The sequence below is a fragment of the Ammospiza caudacuta genome, chromosome 27, assembly GCF_027887145.1.
Source record: "Ammospiza caudacuta isolate bAmmCau1 chromosome 27, bAmmCau1.pri, whole genome shotgun sequence".
Taxonomy (NCBI): Eukaryota; Metazoa; Chordata; class Aves; order Passeriformes; family Passerellidae; genus Ammospiza; species Ammospiza caudacuta.
Genome location: NC_080619.1, coordinates 2,146,765 through 2,170,100, shown reverse-complemented (window position 1 = coordinate 2,170,100; position 23,336 = coordinate 2,146,765). Strand labels below are relative to the sequence as shown.

General features: G+C 53.2%; 1 protein-coding gene across 2 annotated transcripts in view; it reads right to left on the bottom strand.

The window, feature by feature from the left end:
- Positions 1 to 23,336, bottom strand: part of LOC131568468 (acid-sensing ion channel 2) — a 486,813-nt gene that overhangs the window by 5,724 nt on the left and 457,753 nt on the right. For both annotated transcript variants that reach the window (XR_009275728.1, XM_058820549.1), the window contains exons 3-8: positions 14,445 to 14,572; positions 7,158 to 7,308; positions 5,405 to 5,461; positions 4,521 to 4,674; positions 3,627 to 3,718; positions 376 to 455 (exon numbers count right to left, since the gene is read on the bottom strand). Coding sequence is in view for 1 of the 2 variants with exons in the window: in XM_058820549.1 (XP_058676532.1) it covers positions 376 to 455; positions 3,627 to 3,718; positions 4,521 to 4,674; positions 5,405 to 5,461; positions 7,158 to 7,308; positions 14,445 to 14,572 (662 nt within the window). In the remaining variant the exon portion in view is untranslated. The remainder of the gene's footprint in view (positions 1 to 375; positions 456 to 3,626; positions 3,719 to 4,520; positions 4,675 to 5,404; positions 5,462 to 7,157; positions 7,309 to 14,444; positions 14,573 to 23,336) is intronic.

The window sequence follows — 23,336 nt, the reverse complement described above, 5'->3', positions numbered from 1 at the left end:
AGGGGGACCAGGAGGGTTAAAACCAGGGTTGAGGGGCTCCAGGATGGGAAATCCCGGGATGAGGGGACACCAGGAGTGGCAAATCTGGGGATGAGGAGCTCCAGGAGTGGCAAATCTTGGGATGAAGGACAAATCCAGGGATGAGGGGGCATCAGGAGTGACAAAAACAGGGCTGAGGAGCTTCAGGGTGGGAAATCCTGGGCTAAGGGGCTCCAGGAGTGGCAAATCTGGGGATGAGGGGCAGGAAAGTCAAATCTGGCGATGAGGGGCAAATTCAGGGATGAGGAGCACCAGGATGGGAAATCCTGGGATATCCTGGGCTGAGGGGCTCCAGGGTGGGATATCCTGGGCTATCCTGGGCTGGGAAGGCCTTACCTCGTACAGGTAATCGAAGAGCTCGAGGATGGTGAGGATGCTGGCCCCGATGAACAGCCCCATCTGGCCACCAATGTCACCTGCAGGGGACAGCACCGTGAGGGCTCCCAGGCACTGCTGGGCCCTGCCTGGGCCCTGCCATCCTCCCAAACTGGGGACAACCCCCTGGAGCAGCAGGGCCTGCAATGGCATCTAGGGTGTCCCGGGAACGGGCCTGACCCCAAATGGACACCCCCAGAATGGTTTTCCTGCTAATGGAGCATGGAATCCTTCAGGAATCCCAATTCCCACTCTGGGCAAGGTGCTGGGAAGAATGAATGTCCCTGGAGCCAAGGAGAAACCCCAGCCTGGCCAAAAGTGGGAAGGGATTCCCACATCCCCTGGGATGGGACATGTCCCCAGCCTGGGTTGGTGTCACAGACATCTTTTATGGAAAATTCTTTCTTTAAGATTTTCCCTCCTGAGAAGCTGAGAAGCCTCAGGAACAAAATGTAAACAATGATTATCTGCTGCTGTGGAATGCAACAGGTGCATCTGGGATTGGTGTCATGTGGTTGTTTTTAATTAATGGCCAATCACAGGCCCAACTGTGTCGGGGCTCTGGTCAGTCACAAGATTTTATTATTAATTCCTTTCAAGCCTTCTGATGTCTTCTTTCTATTCTTTTAGTGTAGTTTTAGCATAGCATTTTCTTTTAATATAATATAACATAAATAAATCACAAATAAACATAAATATAACATAAATAAAATAATAAATCAGCCTTCTGAAACATGGAGTCAAGATTCCCATCTCTCCCCTTGTCCTGGGGACCCTCAAACACCACCCCCGTTCCCTCCCACCCTGGAGGTGACAGAGCTGTCCCCAGGCTCTGGCCAGGCTGGAGGTGCCCCAGTTTGACCAGTAACCCCAGGGTTACGTCCAGCAGGGCTGTTGCAATGCCCATTGCTTCACCCTCCCATTCCTCTCATTATTCTCATGTTAAAGCAAAGATTGGTCACATCCCGAGCCCACCCTTCCTGCCCTGCCCATTCCAGGTGACTCCTCACTCCTCCTCCCCATTCTGTGTCCTTGGGGGATCCTTTGGGCACCATCTGCTCTCCCATCCATCCCAGCCTTGCTTCTGGATGCCTCCTTCAGTCCCCCCCATCACAGACATCTTTTATGGAAAATCCTTTCCTTAGGATGGTTCCTCCTGAGAAGCTGAGAAGCCTCAGGAACAAAATGTAAACAATGGTTATCTGCTGCTGTGGAATGCAACAGGTGCATCTGGGATTGGTCTCATGTGGATGTTTCTAATTAATGGCCAATCACAGCCAGCTGGCTCAGACTCTCTGTCCCAGCCATAAGCATTTGTTATCATTCTTTCTTTTTCTATTCTTAGCCAGCCTTCTGATGAAATCCTTTCTTCCATTCTTTTAATATAGTTTTAATATACTATATATCATAAAATAATAAATCAAGCCTTCTGAAACATAAAGTCAAATCCTTTGTCTCTTCCCTAATCCAAGAACCCCTGTAAACACGGTCACAGAAGGTGACTGGGATGTGGTGCTCAGGGAAGACAAACCCCATGGACTTTGCTGGAAAACAGCCCTGGATTGACCCCCAGGGCAAAGGCACCCATGGGTGAGGGGAAGGGGCCTTTTCCAGGGGTGTCCATGAGACATGGAGAGAGGAAAAGGGGGAAAAGTTTGGGATCAAGGTGAGAGCCCTGAATGATCCCAGGCGGTGTTCTGGGTTTACACCAGGGGGATTCACCTGGAGGAAAAGATTCTGGGATGAGGCTGTTCCTGAAGTTCCAGAGCCCTGGGAATGAGGGTTCTATCATGTGCAGACAGGGTTGGGGTCAGAGAGGCTCCAGCAGCCTCCTGTTCCTGCCTGGAATTCCTGGAAAAGCGCCAGGATGTGCAGAAGGGCTCCTGAGGGGGCTTTTGGTAGGGCCACCCTGTGGGGTGACACGGGGACACCTCTGTGCCCCAGCCCCAGCTTCCCAAGGGGCTGAGCACCCCCAGCATTGCAGAGGGATCCAGGGAGGCTGCAGGGCTGGGGGAGGGCTCACCCCAACCCCAAACCCCAAACCCCAAATCTGCAGCTGGGACCCCAAAGCTGGAGCTGATTTGGGGCTGAGCTCTCAGTCAGGGTCTCCTGCAGCTCCTCCATGAGGCATCCAAAGGCTGGAAAAGGTGGATTTGGAGCAGGGAAGAGGTGATTGAGACGTGATTTTGGGATGCTCTTCCCACACTGCCCAGAGAGCACCCAGCCCCAAAATCTCCCAAAAATGGGAGCAGGCAGGGATGGAGCAGAACCTCCCATGGGGCTTCTCCTCCTCCATGGAGCAGCTGAAGGCCAAGAGCTCAAGCCTGGCTTGAAAACTTGGATTTGGAGCAGGGGAGAGGTGATGGGGAGATGGTTTTGGGATGTCTCCCACACTCTGCACCACAGAGAGCACCCGGCACACACCCAACCCCAAATCTCCAAAATTGGGGAGCTGGGAGCAAGCAGGGATGGAGTAGCTCCAGAACCTTCCATGGGTCTCCTGCACCTCCTGCTGGAAAGGATGGATTGGAGCAGGGAAGAGGTGTGATGGAAGATGGAGATGTGATTTTGGAGTGTCCTTCCCACACTGCCCAGAGAGCACTCAGCCCCAAAATCTCCCAAAAATGGGAGCAGGCAGGGATGGAGCAGAACCTTCCATGGGTCCCCTTCAGCTCCTTCATGAGGATGAGCCAAGAGCTCAGGCCCAGCTGGAAAAGGTGGATTTGGAGCAGGGAAGAGGTGATGTGAGATGGTTTTGGGGTGTCCTCCCTCACACACTGCCAGGGGAGCGGAATCCCCAAAAATGGGTGCTGGGAGCAGGCAGGGATGGAGCTGAACCTTCCATGGGGCTCCTCCTCCTCCATGGAGCAGCTGAAGGCCAAGAGCTCAAGCCTGGCTTGGAAACTTGGATTTAGAGCAGGGAAGAGGTGATGGGGAGATGGTTTTGGGATGCCCTCCCCGTCCTGCATCACAGAGAGCACCCAGCACCCACCCAACACCAAATCTCCAAAAAAGGAACAGGCAGGGATGGAGCAGCTCCAGAATCTTCCATGAGCACCCAGAGTATCCATGGGGACATCCCTGGGATGAGGTGGGGTGAGGAGAGCAGCCATGGGGCTTTGCTGGACGTTTCAAGGCTGTGGACCCCTCCCAGTCTCTCTCTCTCCCCCCAGACCAGCAGAGACCCCAAACTGGTCCCAGTGCCCCCTTACCAAGTAAGGCTGCCACTTCATAGGCTTTCTTCTGCTCAATGGTCTCGTAGTTGAGTGCTTCAAAAAAAATGTCCAGCACGAGAATGTTCTCTCTGTGGGAACAGGAGAAACATCAGCCCAGGAGCCACCGGTGGCTCAGTCCTCTGGGATAAGGGAAAAATGGGATTTTGGGCTTTATTCCCCTTTTTGTATGGATTGTTCCTCTCTTTAGGGTCCTCAGAGCCCACAGAACCTGGAGCTGGTGCAGACCAGAGCTCTGGGAGCCTTTGGAGCACCTGGGAAAGGTTTGCCCAGAATTCCTCAGGATCCTGGAGCTCACTTTGCTGGGAACTCTTCTCTTGGATGGTAATTCCTGGCTGTGAGGGTGGGCAGGCCCTGGCACAGGGTGCCCAGAGCAGCTGGGGCAGCCCCTGGATCCCTGGCAGTGCCCAAGGCCGGGTTGGACGGGGCTTGGAGCAGCCTGGCATAGTGGAAGGTGTCCCTGCCATGGCAGGGGTGGCACTGGGTGGGTTTAAGGTCCCTTCCCACCCAAACCATTTCATGATTCCATAATTCTGGGAAGAGAATCCAAGGGATCTGGAACAACTCTCACTTCCCACACACAGCAATCACACGCCCAGGGCTGGGAGAGCTCCATGGCCTGAGGAGCTCAGCCCAAGACACAAATCTCCAACAGGACCAGCAGAGTGGCACATTTTGGACTTCTTTTTGGTGGGACTGGAGGATTCCCATGAGGACAATCCTTGGAAAGGAACTCAGAGAAGAAATCAACCTCATCTCTCCCAGGTTTTCACTCTGCTCATCCCTGTGCTGGGGATGGATTGGCCAGGACTGGGCATTTCCCAGACATTTCCCACCCAAAACCCAAAGGAATCCAGGCCCTCCCCCACTCACGAGATGTATTTTTCCGACTTGTTGAACTTCTTCTCCAGGTACTTGGCCGAGGTCTTGCTGGGGATCTTGACCATGGAGAGCTCCTTGTTGTACCTGGTGAGGTTACAGGGGGTCCTGCAGATGCAGTAATTGCTGTCCTTCTCTGCCAGGAGACCTGCAGGGGGGCAGCCATGGAGCACACGGGGTCCCCATAGGGCAGGGAGGGACCCCAAGGAGCAGAGACATGGAACAGGGACCCCAGGAGCAGGGAGGGACCCCAGGGAGCAGGGACATGGAACAGGGGCATGGAGCAAGCAGGGAGGGACCCCATGGAGCACACGGGGTCCCATGGAGAGACCTCGTGGAGCAGGGAGGGACCCCATGGAGCAAGGAGGGACTCCATGGAGCAGGGAGGGACTCCACAGAGCAGGAAAGGACCCCATGGAGCAGGGACATGGAGCAGGACAGGAGCAGAGATCATCCCTCCCACAAAGGGGCCAAGATTCTGGGATGAGGCTGTTCCTGAAGTTCCTCTGGAACTTTTGGACTCTGGACATTTCTCTCCCAGTTCATCCCAGTTCTCACCCCCTTGGAGGGGCCTCTTGCTGCAGGTGACACTCTGTCATCAACAACAGCTTGGAGAACCCGTGGCTGAGTCCCTGAATCCAGGCTGGGGATGGGTCCCTCCACCCCAAACCCTCTCCCCTGATCCCAAGGGTTTCTGTGCTCGTGGAAAACCAGGAGAAACTCCATCCCAGCCTGCATCCAGCACTTCCCAGCAGCCTGGGGCTATTCCCAGCCCCTCTCCAGGCTGCAGACCCCCTGTTCCTGCCCAGCCAGGAGCATCCAGGCTGCTGAATTCCATGAACATTCCATCCCTGGACCCAGGGCTCCCCGGTACTCACTGAGCGCGGGCTCCGCGCATTCCTTGTACTGCTCCGGGGTGCAGAAGGGAGCATCCCCTGCAAGGACAGGACAAATCCATCTCAGGGGGACACCCAGGGACCCCCCTGCAGCCAGGTGAGCTCGGCTGTGCCCAGCTATGCCAGCCATAGGGGCCTTGGCATGCAGGAGCTGCTGGGAGCAGCACCCAGGGGGGATCTGATCCTCACAGAAGGCATTTCCAGCCTTCACCACACCCAAGTCTCTCTTCTATGGTTTGGCCATTTCACAGGGAGTTATGGAATATCCTGGGCTGGAAGGGACCCTCAGGAGCATCCAGTCCCACCCCCCGCCTTGCCCAGATGCCCCAACAATCCCACCCTGGGCATCCCTGGCAGCGCTGTCCAAATCCTCCTGGAGCTCTGGGACCATTCCCTGGGGAGCCTGGGCAGTGCCAGCACCTCTGGGGGGAGAACCTTTCACTGAAATCCATCCCAAGCCCGCTGTGACACAGCCCCAGGCCATTCCCAGGGTCCTGTCCCCGTCACAGGGAGCAGAGATGGGAGCTGCCCCTTCTGTGCCCCTCCTGAGGACACTGAGCTCAGCCCTCAGCTGCTCCTCGTGTGACCCCTCCAGACCCTTCCCCATCCTCGTGTCCCTCCTTTGGACCCTCTCGAGTTCCTCGATGTAATTTTTATTTTGTGGTGCCCAAAGTCGCCCCAGAATTCTCGGTGAGGCTGCCCCAACCCAGAGCGGGGCTGGACAATCCCTCCCTGCCCCTCTGCTGTCCCTGATCCCCCAGGACAGGGATGGCCCTGCTGGCTCAGATCCAGCCTTTCCCAAAGGCCACGGGCACCTTCTTCCCTCAGGTACCCCCAGCCCCTCCAGCCCAGGCCAGGTGTCCTTGTCCCTGATCTGGCACATGGCCTGTCCCTCCAGCCCAGCCCCAGATGTCCCTCCAGGTGTCCCCATCCTTGACTGTCCCCCCAGCCCATCCCCAGGTGTCCCTGTCCCTGATCTGGCACATGGCCTGTCCCTCCAGCCCGTCCCCAAATGTCCTTGTCCATAACTATCCCTCCAGCCCATCCCTACGTGTCCCCAGCGTCTCTGTTCCTGACCTGGCATGTGAATTGTCCCTCCAGCCCATCCCCAGCTGTGCCCAGCTGTCTCCCCTGTCCCTGACCTGGCACATGGCCTGTCCCTCCACTCTATGCTCCAGCTGTCCTGGAGGTGTCCCTATCCTTGACCTGGCATGTGAACGATCCCTCCAACCCATTGTGAGGTGTCCCAGGTGTCCTTGTCCCTGATCTGGCACATGGCCTGTCCCTCCAGCCCACCCCCAGGTGTCCCCACTGTCCCCAGCTGTCCCCTGCTGTCCTTGCTCTCCCCGCTGTCACTGTCCCTGATCTGACATGTGAATTGTCCCTCCAGCCCATCCCCAGGTGTCCTTGTCACTGATCTGGCACGTGGTCTCTCCTTCCAGTCCATGCCCCAATTGTCCCCCAAGGTGTCCTTGACTGTCCCTGACCATCCCTCCAGCCCATCCCCAGCTGTCCCTGCTGTCCCCAGGTGCTCCCACTGTCCCCAGGTGTCCCTGTCCCTGACCTGCCATGTGAATCGTCCCTCCAGCCCATCCCCAGCTGTCCCCCCTGTCCCCACTGTCCCCAGCTGTTCCTGCAGGCTGTCACGCTCTACGCCAGGAATCCTCCCTCCATCCCATCCCCTGCTGCTCCCCCTGTCCCCAGCTGTCCCCCCCTGTCCCCTGCTGTCCCCGACCTGGCATGTGCACCATCCTGCAGTTGCAGTTCTCCACGATGTAGCGTGTCTCGCAGTCGATCCTGCACGCTGTCACGCTGTACACCGGGAAGAACGCCAGGCCCAGCTCCGGGGAGCGGCACTCGCCCCACGGCGGGGGCAGGTACGTCAGCTGGGGACACAGGGACATCAGATGGGCACAGGGACAGGAGTCAGATGGGGACACAGGGGGACAGGGACATCAGCTGGGGACACACAGGGACATCAGATGGGGACAGGGACAGGGACATCAGCTGGGGACACAGGGACATCAGATGGGGACAGGGACAGGGACATCAGCTGGGGACTAGGACAGCACAGGGGGCAGGTACATCAGCTGGGGACACACAGGGACATCAGATGGGGAGACATGGGGACAGGGACAGGGGTCAGATGGGTACAGGGACAGGGCTGTCAGCTGGGGACACAGGGGGACATCAGATGGGGACACAGGGATAGGGGTCAGCTGGGGACAGGGACATTAGCTGGGGACAGGGCAGCACAGGGGTCACCTGGGGACACAGGGGGACAGGGACAGGGCTGTCAGATGGGGACAGGGGTCAGCTGGGGACACAGACATTAAATGGGGACTCATGGGGGCAGGGGTCAGCTGGGGACAGCACAGGGACAGGGACATCAGATGGGGACACACAGGGACATCAGCTGGGGACAAGGACAGCACAGGGACAGGGCTATCAGATGGGGACACAGAGGGACATCAGATGGGGACAGGACAGTACAGGGGTCAGCTGGGGACAGGGACATCAGCTGGGGACAGGGATGGCATAGGGGCATCAACTGTGGGACAGGGGCAGGTACCTCAACTGAGAACAGGGACAGGGACATCAGCTGTGGACAGGGACAGGGGTAGCTACATCAGCTGGGAGACAGGGACATGAGCTGGGGACAGGGCCAGGGCCAGCAAGAGGGACAGGGACAGGGCAGGACATGTCCCCTGTCACAGGGCAGCCCCTGCAGCCCCTCAGGGCATCCCCCCTTCCAGGAGCTCCCTGACTCCTGGCATAACTCACTGGGACAAGCTGTCCCAGTGCCACTGAGTGACACTCCCAGGTGACAGTGAACATCCTGGAGGTGACACTCCCAGTGTGAGGTGACGCTCCTAGGTGACAATGAATGTCCTGGTGCTGACACTCTCAGGTGACAAAGAATGTTCTCGTGGTGACAATGAACATCCTGGAGGTGACACTCTTAGGTGACAATGAACATCTTGGAGGTGACACTCCATCCTGGAGGTGACACTCCCAGCTGACAATGAACATCTCATGAGTGGCAGCAGCGGTGGAGGGATCAGCTGGAATTTCTGCCTGCCAGACTCTGCTTTACAAACTGGAAAAGCTCCACCAAACCCTCCCAAAGCAGGAGGATCTGCCCATTCCCTGGAAAAGCCTGGAGTTTTCCCCCAGCTGCTGCTCCCAGCCTGGCACAGGAATCCCTGGGCTTAAATCCAGGGGGAATCCATCCCTGAGGGCTCCTCTGAAGCCCTGCCTGGCCAAATCAGGGCTGAAACCTCAGGAAAAGCCTTTCCAAGCAAAGCCTCAATCCCGTGGAGCTGCTGAACTCCCTTCAGAGCTGGAGTCCTGCTCCTGTGGCCCTGGAGCTGCTGGGAAAGGCACCCAAGGAGCTGGAGCAGGATGGAGGGAGCAATCCCAGCCCTCAGAATTAATGGGACAGACTTCATTGGGCTTGATCCCTCTCCCTGCAGCCCCTCCTGATCCAGATCCTGATCCTCCTCCTGAGGGGTTCCCTCAGGAATTCCTTTCCTTTCTGTCAGATTATCCCAGCTGGAGTGAGAGGGATTTGGGCTGGATCAGCCTCGGGATGTGGAGCTGCTCCCTCCACCTATGGAATGCAGGGTGACCCCAACACCTGGCAATGGTTGGTGATGCTGGGAGCTCACATCCCAGGCAGCACACCAGGAACTCAATGTCACAACTTATTTTATAATCTTTTTGACCAATCACACAAAGCAAAAGCACATTGACAGTACTTTTATCTAATCACTATAAGCATATGTACTTTTGGTTAAAACAATGCTTGCTTATTTTAAATACAATACCTGCTTGTGAGCCTTAAAACACAATGCACAGAGCTCCATTGTTAAGCTTTAACCTTCCTAATATCATGCTAGATAAACTTTTCTGCAGCTTAGAGAGTTATTCTAGACAAGCATTAATACACAGACCATTGTTCTACTTGTCCTTGCTTTTCTACAGTTTAAATAATTTTTCTGCTGACATATCTCACGGCTGCTGCTTAGCTCCAATCACAGTTCTGCTGTCTCTGAGGCCTGCCTTTTGCAGCTTTCCCAAAATTCTCTAATTTGGTAGATTCCCACAACTGGCATCTGATCCATGATTCAGAATGCTGAACAATTGCTTTATTAACACTATATTACATTAATAATATATCGTAACTATACTAAAGAGATACTAAAGAAAAACCCATGACTCTCTGAGACAGCCTCGACACAGCTTTGACCCAACTGGCCAAGGAAACCAAACAACCCTCAGAAGAACCCAATCAACAAATCACTTTGGGTAAACAATCTCCATAACACATTCCACATGTGCAAAAACAACAGGAGCAGAGAATAGAGATAAGAATTGTTTTCTCTTCTCTCTGTGCTTCTCCAGGAAAAATCCTGTGAGAGAGAATGATGTCTCTCTCTGTTGAATGTGAATGCCACATCCACCCTCCCCTGCTGCCCCAAAGTGGCAACAAACCACAGCAAAGCAGCAGGAAAAGCAGGGAAAGGCAGCAGGAACATCCCTGCCCTTGGATCCTGCAGGATTTGTGCTCCCTGGAAGCTTCTCCAGGCTCCTCCTCCTGTTCCTGTGTAAGAAATCCTGCTCCAGCCTCTAACTGAGGGTGACAAACTCCCAGCCTTGCCCTTTTGCAGTCATTAATAATTAATTAATGAATTAAATGCTTTTCCTGCCCTCCTGATCCCGGCTTTCTCCAGGATTACTGGGATCAGTTCCCAGCTGCCAGGTGCTAAAAGGGGAAGGAAAAAATGGATTTGACTCCTTGGAAGCTGGATGGATTCTGCTTGTCCCAAATGCCAGGAAAAGAGGGGATGAGCTTGGAAAACCTGGAGGGAAGAGATCCCAGGGCAGGGGAGGATCAGCTCCTGCCACAGCCCTTCCCTGGCCACATTCCTGCCTTTCCACACTGCTCCTGGCACGGAGCATCTGCCCACACTGAAGGAGTGACCTTCAGTTAACTGGAACTGCTATCCCTGATTTCCCTGCCTGTTTCATTTTCTCAAACAGGGAAACGTGTGGAGATGATCGGAGCAGTTTGATAAAATCCTAGAATATCCCAGGTTGGGAGGGGTCCCACAAGGATTGAGTCCAGCCCCTGTTCCTGACCAGGATCCCAACAATCCCCCAGGATCCCAACACTCCCACCCTGGGCATCCCTGGCAGCGCTGTCCAAACCCTCCTGGAGCTCTGGGACCATTCCCTGGGGAGCCTGGGCAGTGCCAGCACCTCTGGGTGATGAACCTTTCCCTGCCCCATTTCCCTCTGGCTCTGGGATGGATCCAGCACCAATCCCTGCCCAGACCTCCTCACCAAATTCCAGTGATCCCAAGGAAGGATCCAAGCCCTCCCTGAACGTCCCCACCTGGGCTGGGTTCCCAATGAAACCAGAACCAGAACCCTCTGCTCCTTAAGGAGACCTCCAGCAGCAGCAGCAGCAGCTTCTTGAATTTCCATCCCAGGCAGCTCCAGCCCTTGTGGAAAGCTGAGAAACCCAGAGCAGGCACGGCTGGCTGATCCCAGCTCCCAGTTAATGATGCTGGAACTGCTCCCAGTTAATGGTGCTGGAATTGTCTGTTTGCATCTCCAGCTCCTTTCCCATCCTGCCTGTTCCTTCCCATTTGCTCCTTTCCTGAGGAATTGGTTTTCAGGGATGAATTTGACCCTTCCAGCCCCTTGGGGCAGAGCTTGGGGGTGGTACAGGGCTCATGAGTGCCCAGGGAATTTGGGATTTTGGAGCTCCAGGATCCTTCTTTGCAAATCCAACAGGAACAGCAGCACTGAGACCTCCTGCAGATCCATGAAAAGTCCAGGGCAGCCCCTCCCAGGTTTGTTCCCATTCCTGCTCCCCCTGGATGGGCTCAGGTGCAAAATCAGCCTTAAATTCCCAATAAAATGGAATTATGGAATTGTAAAGGTTGGAAAAGACCTCTGAGATTGAGCCTAGCTGTTCCCTCTAGGCCACCACTGCCCCATGTTCCCAAATGCCACATCCACATGGATGAAACCCCTCAGGGATGGGGATTCGCCCCAGGAATCTCTGCCTCTCCCCCTGCTCATTCCCTGGCACACCCAGAGGTAGCCAGGCCATTCCCCCTCGTTCTCCCAGAACAATCTGCCCGGATTTGTTGGACCCAATTCCCAAGCTCTGGCAGAGGTGCCAGTTTGGGGGCTGGGAGGAATTGGACTCTGAAGTTTTCCTGTCCTCACTTTTCCACCTTTTTATAAAATCCTCTTTTCCACAGGGCACAGGGGGAGCAGGAAACCCAAACCATTCCCTCATCCTCGGATCTGATGGCTCTTCCCAACCTCCCTTCCCACCCTCTGCCTCTTCCAGGCTCTGCCTCATCTCCACCCATTGCCTAAGAGAATCCTGGAATGGTTTGGATGGAAGGGACCTTAAGAATCATTGAATTCCCACCCCTGCCATGGCAGGGACACCTTCCACTATGCCAGGCTGCTCCAAGCTCCGTCCAACCCGGCCTTGGACACTGCCAGGGATCCAAGGGCTGCCCCAGCTGCTCTGGGCACCCTGTGCCAGGGCCTGCCCACCCTGCCAGGGAACAATTCCCAATTCCCAATCTCCCATCCAGCCCTGCCCTCTGGCACTGGAAGCCATTCCCTGTCCCTCCATCCCTCTCCATGGAAATATTGGAAATATTCCCTCTCCATTTTTCCTGCAGCCCCTTCAGGTCCTGGAAGGTCTCAGTTTGGTCACCCCTGGTGGCCCCTCGAGGATGAACAATCCCACTTTTCTTTAACCAGGAAGCATCTCCCTTGGCCACGTGTCCAGAAGCAGCTTGGGCTCCTTAACCCATCCACCACATTTTATGGACAATTCCTGTTGGAATTGCTTCCTCAGCAGTTTTTGCTGCTGACTCAGCATTCCCACCCGCCACTGCCAGGTCCCTCCCAAGGTCACTCCTGCAGTAACTCCCAAGGTGGGAAATGCATCCCAGGAGTGTCTCCTTGCAGGAACCACGGGGCTCAGCCTCTGCAGGAGGAGGAGCAAAGCTGATTTAATTCCCATTTTTCCAGCCTTAAAGCTCCTTGTGAAGGGAGATTTTTAATGAGATGCCAACCATGGAGCAGAGCTGGCTCTGGACAGGGGGATTTTGGGAAGCACTGGGTGGAAAGCCAGGATTTATGGTCCCAAGATGTGAATCCTCACTGGTGCTGAGCAGCTGCAGCCCTGGGAAGGCAGAGAATCGGGGAGCAAATCCCAGGGAATGCTCTGATTTCCAGAGTGGGATGGGGAAAGAAGGGAGGGATTTCAGCAGGGCCACAGGGAACAATTCCACAGCCAGGAATGAACCCCCAACATCCCAAATTCTGACCCACTCCTCATCATCCCAAATCTTCCCCACTCCACACCTTTTATCCCTGTAAGAAGAGATTTTAACTCCCTCAGGCTGCTATGAGCTGGAAGATGGGAAATCAGCTCCACTTTTTCTTTATTCCTGTTTCATTTTCCAGCTGCAGGATCATTCATTTTATGGCCCAGGGTGTAAAACTCCGGGTTCAGGACCCCAGTAACTGCCTGGGCTCAGTCCCTGGGGGATTTACTGGAGCTCTTCCACCTTTGGCTCTGGTTTATTAAAGGAGCAGCACAGAAAGAGAGATTTAGTTGGAAAAACCCCAGACTAAATCAGGGATTGGGATAAAAGCTGCACATTGGGAAGGTAGGGGAAGCCTAAGGTCCCTGAGGACTAATAATTAATTAGAGGAAGTTATTAATGGTTGTAATTAGGTTAAAAATTATTTCCTGGGAAGAGGGATTAGGGTAGGAGCTGAACGCTGGAGACCCCTCCAGCTCTCCTGAGAAAAGGCTTTGGAACCCTCAGATGATGTTAAACCAGTCAGAAAATCCCAGGAATGAGCCCTTCCCTCTCCCAAAACTCTGGCACAACCCCTGGAAAAGGGAGACCCTGGATCTGAGAGTGCCTAAATCTGTTCTTCTCTCCTCTACATCTCCCATGTGGAAGGGGGGATTTGGGGTGGAATGTTTTCCCCTCTCATCTGGATGATGTTCTGGTTGGAATTCTCATTTTTCAGTGGAAATATTGGACTAGGTAGTGCTGGCAGTGGGGTGGGGAAGGATTTCAGCAGCTGCAGCAAAGTCCTGGAATTTGCACCAGTTTAACCCAGAGCCATTGAGATCCTCTCTGCAGGCTGCAGCTCCCAGCCCTGCTCCCAAATCTTGTTCAAGATGGGATTTTTAAGGAAGGCAAATCTTTTCAATACTGCTGGAGCTGCCAGGTGGGTCTGACTTGAGGAGCAGTTCTCAAAATCTTTGAGTATCAGGAACCACATGATGCCCTGTCCAGCCCTTTCCACCCCTGCCCATCCATCCATCCATGGATTCCATCCATGGATTCCATCCATGATCCATCCACCCATCCATCCATGATCCATCCACCCATCCATCCATCCATCCATCCATCCATCCATCCATCATCCATCCATCCATCCATCCATCCATCCATCCATCCATCCATCCATCATCCATCATCCATCCATCTGGATGTGTCACTGTTGGGATTCACAGAAGATAATGATTTCCAGGTATCCCAGGAGAGTTTGCCATCAATCATTTGGATGTTTTGGTGTCACCTGAAAGATTCCTGCTGTTCTCCTTCAGGAAACTCTGTCCTCCTGCCTCTTTATTTCCTTGGAATGTATTTTTTCCAGGAAAACCCCAGTGGGTTGGACAGGACCCAACACGTGGAGCATAGTTCAGCTCCAACCATGGAAGAGCAAGGGATGAAATCCATCCTGGAGATGGAATTACCGAGGGACTTTAAGGAACTGTGGGAATGCAGGACTCTGGAATAACCATGGGAGATAACCTGGAAAAGCTGCCCTCATCCCAAGAAATCTGAAGCAAGGCATCAAAACCCTGTTAACGATGGAGCTGCATCTCAAGGGGCATCAATTACAGAAGCCCTGGAGGGATCCAGGGGTGGAACAGGAATTTGGGACTTACCCTTTGCTCCTGGGTGGCCACGAAGGTCTGGAATCCAGGGGCCACCCCAAATCCCAGCTCCTGGACAAAGGGAGGCTCGGACTGGCTGTGGATCTGCACCTTGACTCCGGCCTCGAACGTCGTCTCCTCTGCAAGGGAAGGGGGAGGTTAAGGAGCTCAGGAACAGCTGGAATGTTCCCACCTGGATGATCGGATCCCTGGTAACTGAGGGAGGAGATCCAGCAGCAGGGTTTGCCAGGAGCAGATCACTCCTGGGCCTCATCCCAAATCACCTCCCATGGGCACCAGGAGCATCCCCAGCTCCTGATCCCAGCTCCCCCTCCCTGGCACAGCAGCTCCAGCCAGCTCTGAACTTCCAAGGAAGAGAAACCAGGAGAAAACTTCCCCTTTCCAGCTGGAATTTGGTTCCAGGACACTTTGGTGACATTCCCACATCACCAAACCAAACCAGCTCCTCCCTCCCCAACCTGAGCTGTTCCCATTCTTCAGGAGGGCTCCAGCACTAAGGATTCATGAATTCATGGATGCTCCTCTGCTGACCCATCCCTGGCACAGCCCGAGGCCACTTGGGAATGTTGGTCATGAAATGACATTAAAAATGTCCTAAATTTCAAGGAATTTTGGGTTTGGCAGCAGCTCCAAGCTGGAAAGGCCTTTTGGGCTGGGACACATCAGAGCTCAGGGTGATGGGAGGTTCCCACATCCCAAATCCATGTGGAGGAACTCGAGGTCAATCCCTTTGTTCCATTAAAATGAGTGGACCAAAGTCACAGAGTGGTTTTGGAAGCAGAATTGATGAGCTCAGATCAGCCCTGTGGGCTCCTGTCCCCACACACCCGCGGTGTCACCTCCTCTCCTGGGGATTCCTGCTGCTCCCACACCTCAGCAAACCCCAGATTCCATTTGGGAACAGGGACTGGCAGAGGAAGTTGTTAACGAGGCCCAATTTGACCTAAACCTGGAATATTCCTGGCTCTGGATCCCTGCTGGTGGCCAGCAGTGCCACCTCCACATCTGAGGAGTTTCTGTTGGGAGGATGAATCATTCCTCAGCCTCCCACTACCCCGTAGCATTTTCCTACAATTTCATTGTGCATTTCAATTTCTGACAGCTCTGGGAGAACCTTGGGAATCCCAGCCATCCACAGCTCTGGAGCTGCTTCTCCAGGGCCTGCACAAAGAGGGGTGGGAGGACACGGGTAGGGGACAAGGGGACAGTGAGGGGACTCTGGATGAGGTTTTGTGGATTTCAGGAATTCAGGATTTAACTCTGCTGGCAAAGGGATCTGCTGCCTTCTCCCAAGAGGATTTTCCTCACAGGATCATCGAATCCTGGAATAGTTTGGGTGGGAAGGGGCCTTAAACCCACCCAGTGCCACCCCTGCCATGGCAGGGACACCTCCCACTGTCCCAGGTGCTCCAAATTCTGTGCAACCTGGCCTTGGACACTGCCAGGGATCCAGGGGCAGCCCCAGCTGCTCTGGGCACCCTGTGCCAGGGCCTGCCCACCCTCACAGCCAGGAATTCCTTCCCAAAATCCCCCTAAACAGACCCTGCTCACCCAGGAGCCACCAAGGCAAATACAGCGAGACCCCACAGGTGGGATGGGTTTAGGTTGGGATTTGCCAGGACAAACAGGAGCATCCCAGTGTTTGGATCCCCTCCCTTCCAGCCCCACCAAGGTGTCACCTCCCAACTCAGCAAAGCCATGGCCAAGGGCTGATCCAGGAGTTTGGAATTCTGCTGTCACCTCCTGGGAAAACCCCAGCCCCAAACTGCACATCCCCACTGTTTTTGGGAACAAACCCCTACCAGCTCTTCCCAAATGATTTTGGTGATGGAGAACATCTCAACCCCATCCCAACCCCATCCCATTCCCATACCCACCTCAATCCCATCTCAACCCCATCCCAATCCTATCCCAATCTCATCCAATCCCAATTCTATCCCAATCCCAACCCCATCCCAACACCATCTCAATCCCTTCCTAACCCCATCCCAACCCCATCCCCATCCTAACCCCATATCAATCCCAGCCCCATCCCAATCTCAATCCTAATCCCAATCCCAATCCCACCCCATTCCCATCTCAATCCATCCCAATCCCATCCCATCCCAACATCATCCCAACCCCATCCCAATCCCATCTCAACCCCATCCCAATCCCATCCCAATCTCATCCTGACCCCATCTTGACCCCACCACAGTCCAATCTCAACCCCATCCCCATCCCATCCCATCCCATCCCATCCCATCCCATCCCATCCCATCCCATCCCATCCCATCCCATCCCATCCCATCCCATCCCATCCCATCCCAATCCTCTCCCAACCCCATCCCAATCCCATCTGCACAGCCCCACAGCACCCCAGGCTCTGCCCCAGCTGCCCCAATCCCATTCCAGGCCAGGCTCAAGCCCTTCCCAAGCTCCCCCCAGGCCCCCCAGCCCCAATTCCCATCCCATTTTCCCACTCCTGCCGGTCCCATCCCACCCCCACGGCTCTGCTGGGTGTTGATCCCCTTCCAGCACTCCGGAGGAGATTCCATCTGCTTCCCTCACTAATTCTCTGACACCTCAGATGAAAAAACTCCTGTTCCGTTTAATTTGTTGGGCAACAGGCATTTTCCCAAAATATTTTCCATCCACAACTCTTCTGCCTATTTCTGCACCTGCCCCAGCTTGAATTCCATGGATTTCCCATGCCCAGGGGTCTGTCCATGGGTAAATCCCTGTCCATCCATGCCAAAGTCCAGCCTGCAGGTATTCAAATTAATCTTAAAACCAGGAGGATTTGGAATTCTAAATGGGAAATCCTGGAATGAAGCCAGTGGTGCCCATGGAGAGGGAGGGAAGGGCCACAGCATGGAAAAAACTTTGGGATTAAACCCCAAAATTGCAGAATTCCATCAGTGATGATACCCAGGAAAACAAAATAAAGAGGATTTTTTTAGCTTTCCTTGTTTCTCCTGCACAAAGATGAAACAAAAAACATGGGATTGGCTTGGAAAAATTGTCCCTTCTCATAAAAAAATCTATTCCTTCCAAAATTCCTGTTTGCTGCCAGGAGAGGCAAATTAAAAGCCCAGCTTGGATGGAAATGCCCGGATCAGAACTCATTAACTGCATCCTAAATATTCCACCAGGGATCCAGGAGCTTTAGTGGGGATTGAATATTTCTTGGAATTGTGGGGAAAGGGAGGAACCAGCAGCACCAAAAATCCGGGTTTGGGGCCACTCATTTCTGAAGGAATTTTCCCTGGACACACAAAAAATCCCAAAGGGCTCTGTGGCAACCCCTGGCACTGGAGAGGACTCTGAATATCCCAGGGAAAAACCCTGCCATGATTTTATTAATATTTCAAATTTTAGGAGTTTTTGACAACTTGACTTTTTTGTCCAATTTGACAATTTTTTTCCATTTTTCCCAATTTTAGCATAATTTAGAATGGGTTTTTCTGGGAATTTCTCCTGGACCTCTGGGGCTGAGCCACTGCTCTTCCCCTTTTTTATGAACAACCATCACCGAGGGAAAAAATAATCCTGGAATCCTTGGATTTGCTCAGAGAAACTAAAAACAATCTCAGTCCCTTGGGATTTGGGTTGCACCTCCCAGTGCAACTTGTTTTTAACTTGTTTGGGATGTTGGGAACGCTTCATTTATCCCCAGACCCACTCTCAGGGCTTGGAAATTCAGTTTATAGCCCATTCCAGGTTGGGAATAATAAAGAATTCCTTGGAAACTGCATTTATCCACACAGTAAATCCACTCCTGCACCCAGCAGAGTCTCCCAATGAATCCTGAGCCCATTTTTTGGAATCACCCATCAATGTGGGGAAAAATAACGCTGAAATCTTTGGATTGGGTCAGATAAATTAGAAATCAATCCCAATCCCTTGGGATTTGGCACATCCCAGTTTTAAGCCTTATTTTGGGATGTGGGGAAGCCCAACCCCTTCCTTCATCTCCAGCTTGGAAATTCAGGTTTTAGAGCATTCCAGATTGGGAATAATCCAGAATTCCTTGAGAACTGCATTTTCCCACTCATTAAATCCAATCCTGCTCTCAGGGTGGGGTCTCCCAACAAATCCTGAGCCACTCTTTCCCCTGCAGGATTAAAGGAGCTTGAATTAAAGCTGGGATTAATTCAGCACCTGCTCCCAGCTGGCTGCAGAGGGAAGCTCAGCTCTTACTCCTGCTGTTGCTTTCCCATGACTTTTTTTGGGAAGAGCATCCCTGGAAAACTCTACAGGGATCTCCAGCAGAGCTGGGACCAAGCTCATCCCTGAAAAGTCAGGAATTAAAATGCCAAGTGCTGCCAAAAGCAGGGAGCTTCCCTCTCACCCTGCCTGGCCCTGTGCAAACACATCCAATTCCCCCTGGGAATGAACAGCTGAGGCTGATCCTGGCACTGATTTATGGGGAAATGAGGATACAGCTGGAGCTGGGAGATGCTTCTGGTGGAACTGTTATCAACAGCCCTGGAATTACTATTCCTGACTTCTGAAATTGTTATCCCCCAGCTCTTGGAACTGTTACCCTGTAGCCCTGGAATTGTGATCCTGTAGTTCTGGAATTGTTATCCCAAGTTACTGGAATTTTGATCCTGGAGTTCTGGAATTGTTATCTTCTGGAGTTGTTATCCCCAGCTCTGGAATTGTGATCCTGTAGCTCTGGAACTGTTATCCCTAGCTCTCAAATTGTTATTCCTCATTTCTGGAACTGTTATCCCCAGCTCTGGAGTTGTTATCCCCAGCTCTGGAATTGTTATTCTGTAGCCCTGGTAGCCTTGGAATTATCATCTTGTAGCTCTGGAATTGTTATCCTCAGCTCTGGAATTGTCATCCCTCAGCTCTGGAACTGCTATTCTCCATCTCTGGAATTGTTATCCTGAGTTCTGGAATTGGTATCCCCAGCTCTGGAACCGTCATCCCCAGGTCTGGAATTGTGATCCTGTAGCTCTGGAGTTGTGATTCTGTAGCTCTAGAATTGTAATTCTTCAGCTCTGGAATGGTTATCCTGAGTCCTGGAATTTTTATCCTCTGGAGTTGTTATCCCCAGCCCTGGAATTGTGGTCTTGTAGTTCTGGAATTGTCATCCCCACCTCTGGAACTGTCATCCCCAGCCAGCAGCTCCAGGGGGGATGTTCCTGCTTGGACAAAGCCAAAGCAGGTCCCACACGGCTCCATCTGAGAATTCCTCACTTAATTCCTGCAAATCTCCTGCTCTGGACAGAGGGAACAGAGCTGGGAAAGGTTTCACTGTCCTAGGCCTCAGTCTCCCCTCCGTAAAACGGGAATGACATCTCAAGGAATTCCAAGGGCTCTTCCAATCCCCAGGTGCCCCCAAACCCCAGGAGGGGCACAGGGGGAGCCCCAGGAACCACATCTGGCAGGGGGCCCAGATGTGCATCCCTGGAAGGCACTCTGGGACCTGGAGCAGGGGCCTGACATGGCCCAGGAATGCTGTGGGATGCTGAGGTCATCCCGAGGTTTTCCAGCATCCTTTTCTTGGTATCACCATGGAAACAGTGAGCCAGGGCTCCCCCACCTTCCCAGGGATCTCCCAACCTTCCAGGGATCTCCAGCCTTCCAGGGATTCCCTCTTCCCACGGATCTCCAACCTTCCCAGAGATCACCAACCTTCTAGGGATTCCCTCTTCCAGGGCTCCCACAATTTCCAGGGATCCCCCATCTTCCAGGATCCCCCATTTTCCAGGGATCCCCTGCTTCCCAGGAACCTCCCCACCTCCTGTGTGACCCCTGGGAAGGGCAGGAATTCCCAGTGCTGTGAGGCTGCTCTGGGTGTGCTCCCTGTTCCCACCAACCCTGAGATTCCCCAAATCCTCCTGTAGGAATGTGCTGCCTGTTGATGGAGTGACCAAATTATTCTTTGTCTGCTTAAAAGGAAAAAAAGCCCAGAAGTTTCTCTCCTCAGTTTGTACAAAGACACCTCATAGGACCCTGGGGACTTCACCTCAGACCTGGGGCTGCCAATTGGACAGAGGCCAAAAGGTTCCACCCAAGTAATTAGCTAGAAAAAGAAGAGAACAAAGACAATAATTGCTTTTGTGGGTGTTTTGGTAGAAGCAAAGACCTCTTGCCCCTGGCTTGGTTTTTCTCTGTAAGAGCTTTGTTATTTTGCCTTTTATTAAAACCTTTTTGTTTCCAACACTACCTCAGAAGCCATCCCGCTGATTTTATGCCATTTGGAGTGGCTGGGCTATCTCAGGTGTGAAAGATTCTCTGAGAGCTCATAAGACCTGAAGAGTAACATATTATTACACATTCCTCATTATTCTGGGAAGCAGGACTTGGATGTGTGTCCTCAGGTCACCCCCAGGCCCTGCTGGGCAGGGAATCCCTGAATGCTCCCTATGCTCCAAGGGAGGCTCCTGCACCTCCAACCCCTCCTTATCCATGCAGGACTCCTGACCAAACTCCCAACACTCACATTTTTCCCAAACAAAGATTTACACTGTCTTGGGTTGGAAATGCAAGGTGTGGCTGGGGTGTGTGTTCTGTTATCATCTGTCAGAGCTGGGGCAGTTATCTCTATTCATTTTCTTGATCTCTCCCACAGCCAATCCTCCCTCCAGAAGATCTCTTCTTTCATGGGCCATTAATGATTAATTATCCTCTGTCCGTGGCCAATGAGTGTCCCTGCATGGCTGATCAAATTCCACCATCCCATGGGGAGATGCTCCGCCCAGGGGAGGAGCCAAGCATTCCTACCTGGATCCAATCTGGGGTTTGGGACATTCCTACCTGGATCCAATCTGAGATTTCAAACATTCCTACCTGGATCCAATCTGAGCTTTGGGACACTCCAGCAGCCTTTGCCCACTGCATTGCCAGAGGAGCAGCTTTCTGCTGCCCCGCATTGCCAGAGGGAGCCCAGGCCCATCTCCAGCAGCCCTGGAGCTGCAGAGGAAAACTCCCCCCTTGTGCAGGATCCCTGCTGCAGCAGAACCACAGCTGGCACTGCAGGAGGGCTGAGCCCCCATGGGATGGGGCTGTGCCACCACCCTGACACACAGGGTGACAGCTCCTATTCTCACTCTGGCAGGGTTGTTTTGTATTACTGCATTGTAGGAATGTGTCCCCTGTTCACAGAGTGACAAAAGTATCTTTTGTCCCCTAAAAAAGGAAAAAACCCCAGAAATCTCTCTCCTCAATTTGGTAAAAAGACACCTCATAGGACCTCAAACTTAAGCATAGCCAATTGGACAGGGGCCAAAAGGTCCCACCTAAGCAATTCACTAGAAAAAGAAGAAAACAAAGGAATCAATTGCTTTTCTGGAGTGTTTTACCAGGAGCAAGAGCCTCTTGCACCTGGCTCGGTTTTTCTCTGCTTTTTTATTTTGCCTTTTATTAAAACTTTTCTGTTTCCAACACTGCCACAGAAGCCATCCTGCTGATTTGATGCCTTCTGAGGTGGCTGAGCTATCTTGGGTGTGATACGGATCTCCAAGAGCTTATGAGACCTGGCTGGAGGAGACCCCTGTATCACTGCATTGTTTATTTTTAATTTTGTCCCTAATAAAGAATTTCTATTCCTGCTCCCATATCTCTGCCTGAGAGCCCCTTAATTTCAAATTTATAGCAATTAAAAGGGAGGGGGTTTGCATTTTCCATTTCAAGAGAGGCTCCTGCCTCCCTTGGCAGACACCTGGCCTTTCAAACCAAGGCATGTATATTAAAACAAAAAATCCAATTGCCATGGAAACATGGCTCCAAGGAAGCGGGAGCTGCAATCCCACCCTGGGAAAACGTGGAGTTGTGAAGGCACCAGTTTCACCAGTTTGGCTGCCCCGAGAGGGCTCTGATTTCCATGGAACTGGGGTTTCAGTTCCCTGGGAACGGGGAGGAGAAGCTGGAATCTGAGTGTTGATCCCACCTGAGGCCACGCAGCTTTTCCAGGGAAAATCACTCACTCCAGATTTGTCCTGGGGGTGTTTTTGCTGTGGGCTGAGCTCTGGGAGCAATCAGGGACAAGAAATTTCCTGGTGGATAAAAGGGATCTGTCTGCCACATCCACCTGGGAAAAGGGGCTGCTACCCTGGGATACAGCAGGAGTGAGTCCTGGCGGCTCTGTGGGGTCTGGGGAGCCCAGCCTGGCTGGATCCAAGGGAATAAATCCATCCTGGAGAAAAGGAGGCGCAGGAGAACTTCTGACTGCACAGCTCCCAGACAGGGTGAGGCAGCTGAGGGATGGAGATTTCTCCTGGGAAAAGGGACAGGATGAAAGGGAACAGCCCCAGGATGTGCCAGGGGAGACTCAGGTTGGGTTCAGGGAAAATTCCCTCATGGAAAGGGTGGTCAGGCCCTGGAAGGGGCTGCCCAGGGTGGTTTGGAGTCATCCCAGCTGCCACCACAGAATATCACCTCTGCTGTCATTTCCCTTTGCTTTGGAGAGAGGGCACGGCAGGAATGGGAGAGAGGAGGGAAAATGGATTTGCCAGGAAAAGAGGGAGACAGAGGGAGTTTAGGATGGAGCAAAGGCTGGGAAAGAAGCAAAAGGGTAGCTGCAGTCTGATCCCAAGGGATGAGGGCACGGAGCCAATGCTTCCTCTGGAATTCCAGCCTGGACGTGTCCCAGGCCAGGTTGGACAGGGCTTGGAGAACCTGGGACAGGGGGAGGTGTCCCTGCCCAGGGGATGCACTTTAAAGCCCCTCTCAACCTAAAGCATTCCACGGTTCTGGAATTCCTACAGCATCAACTGGGATAAATAAACAGGACAAACCCCAGCCCCCAACTGCCCTGGGCTGGGACTCAAAGCCTCCCTGCAGAAATTCCTGATTTGGGTTTATTTGGGTGCTTTCCACCCCATCCCTGGGTCACGGAGTGGGAAGGGGCAGGAGCTGGGATCCAGAGCTCCTCCCCAGCCTGGA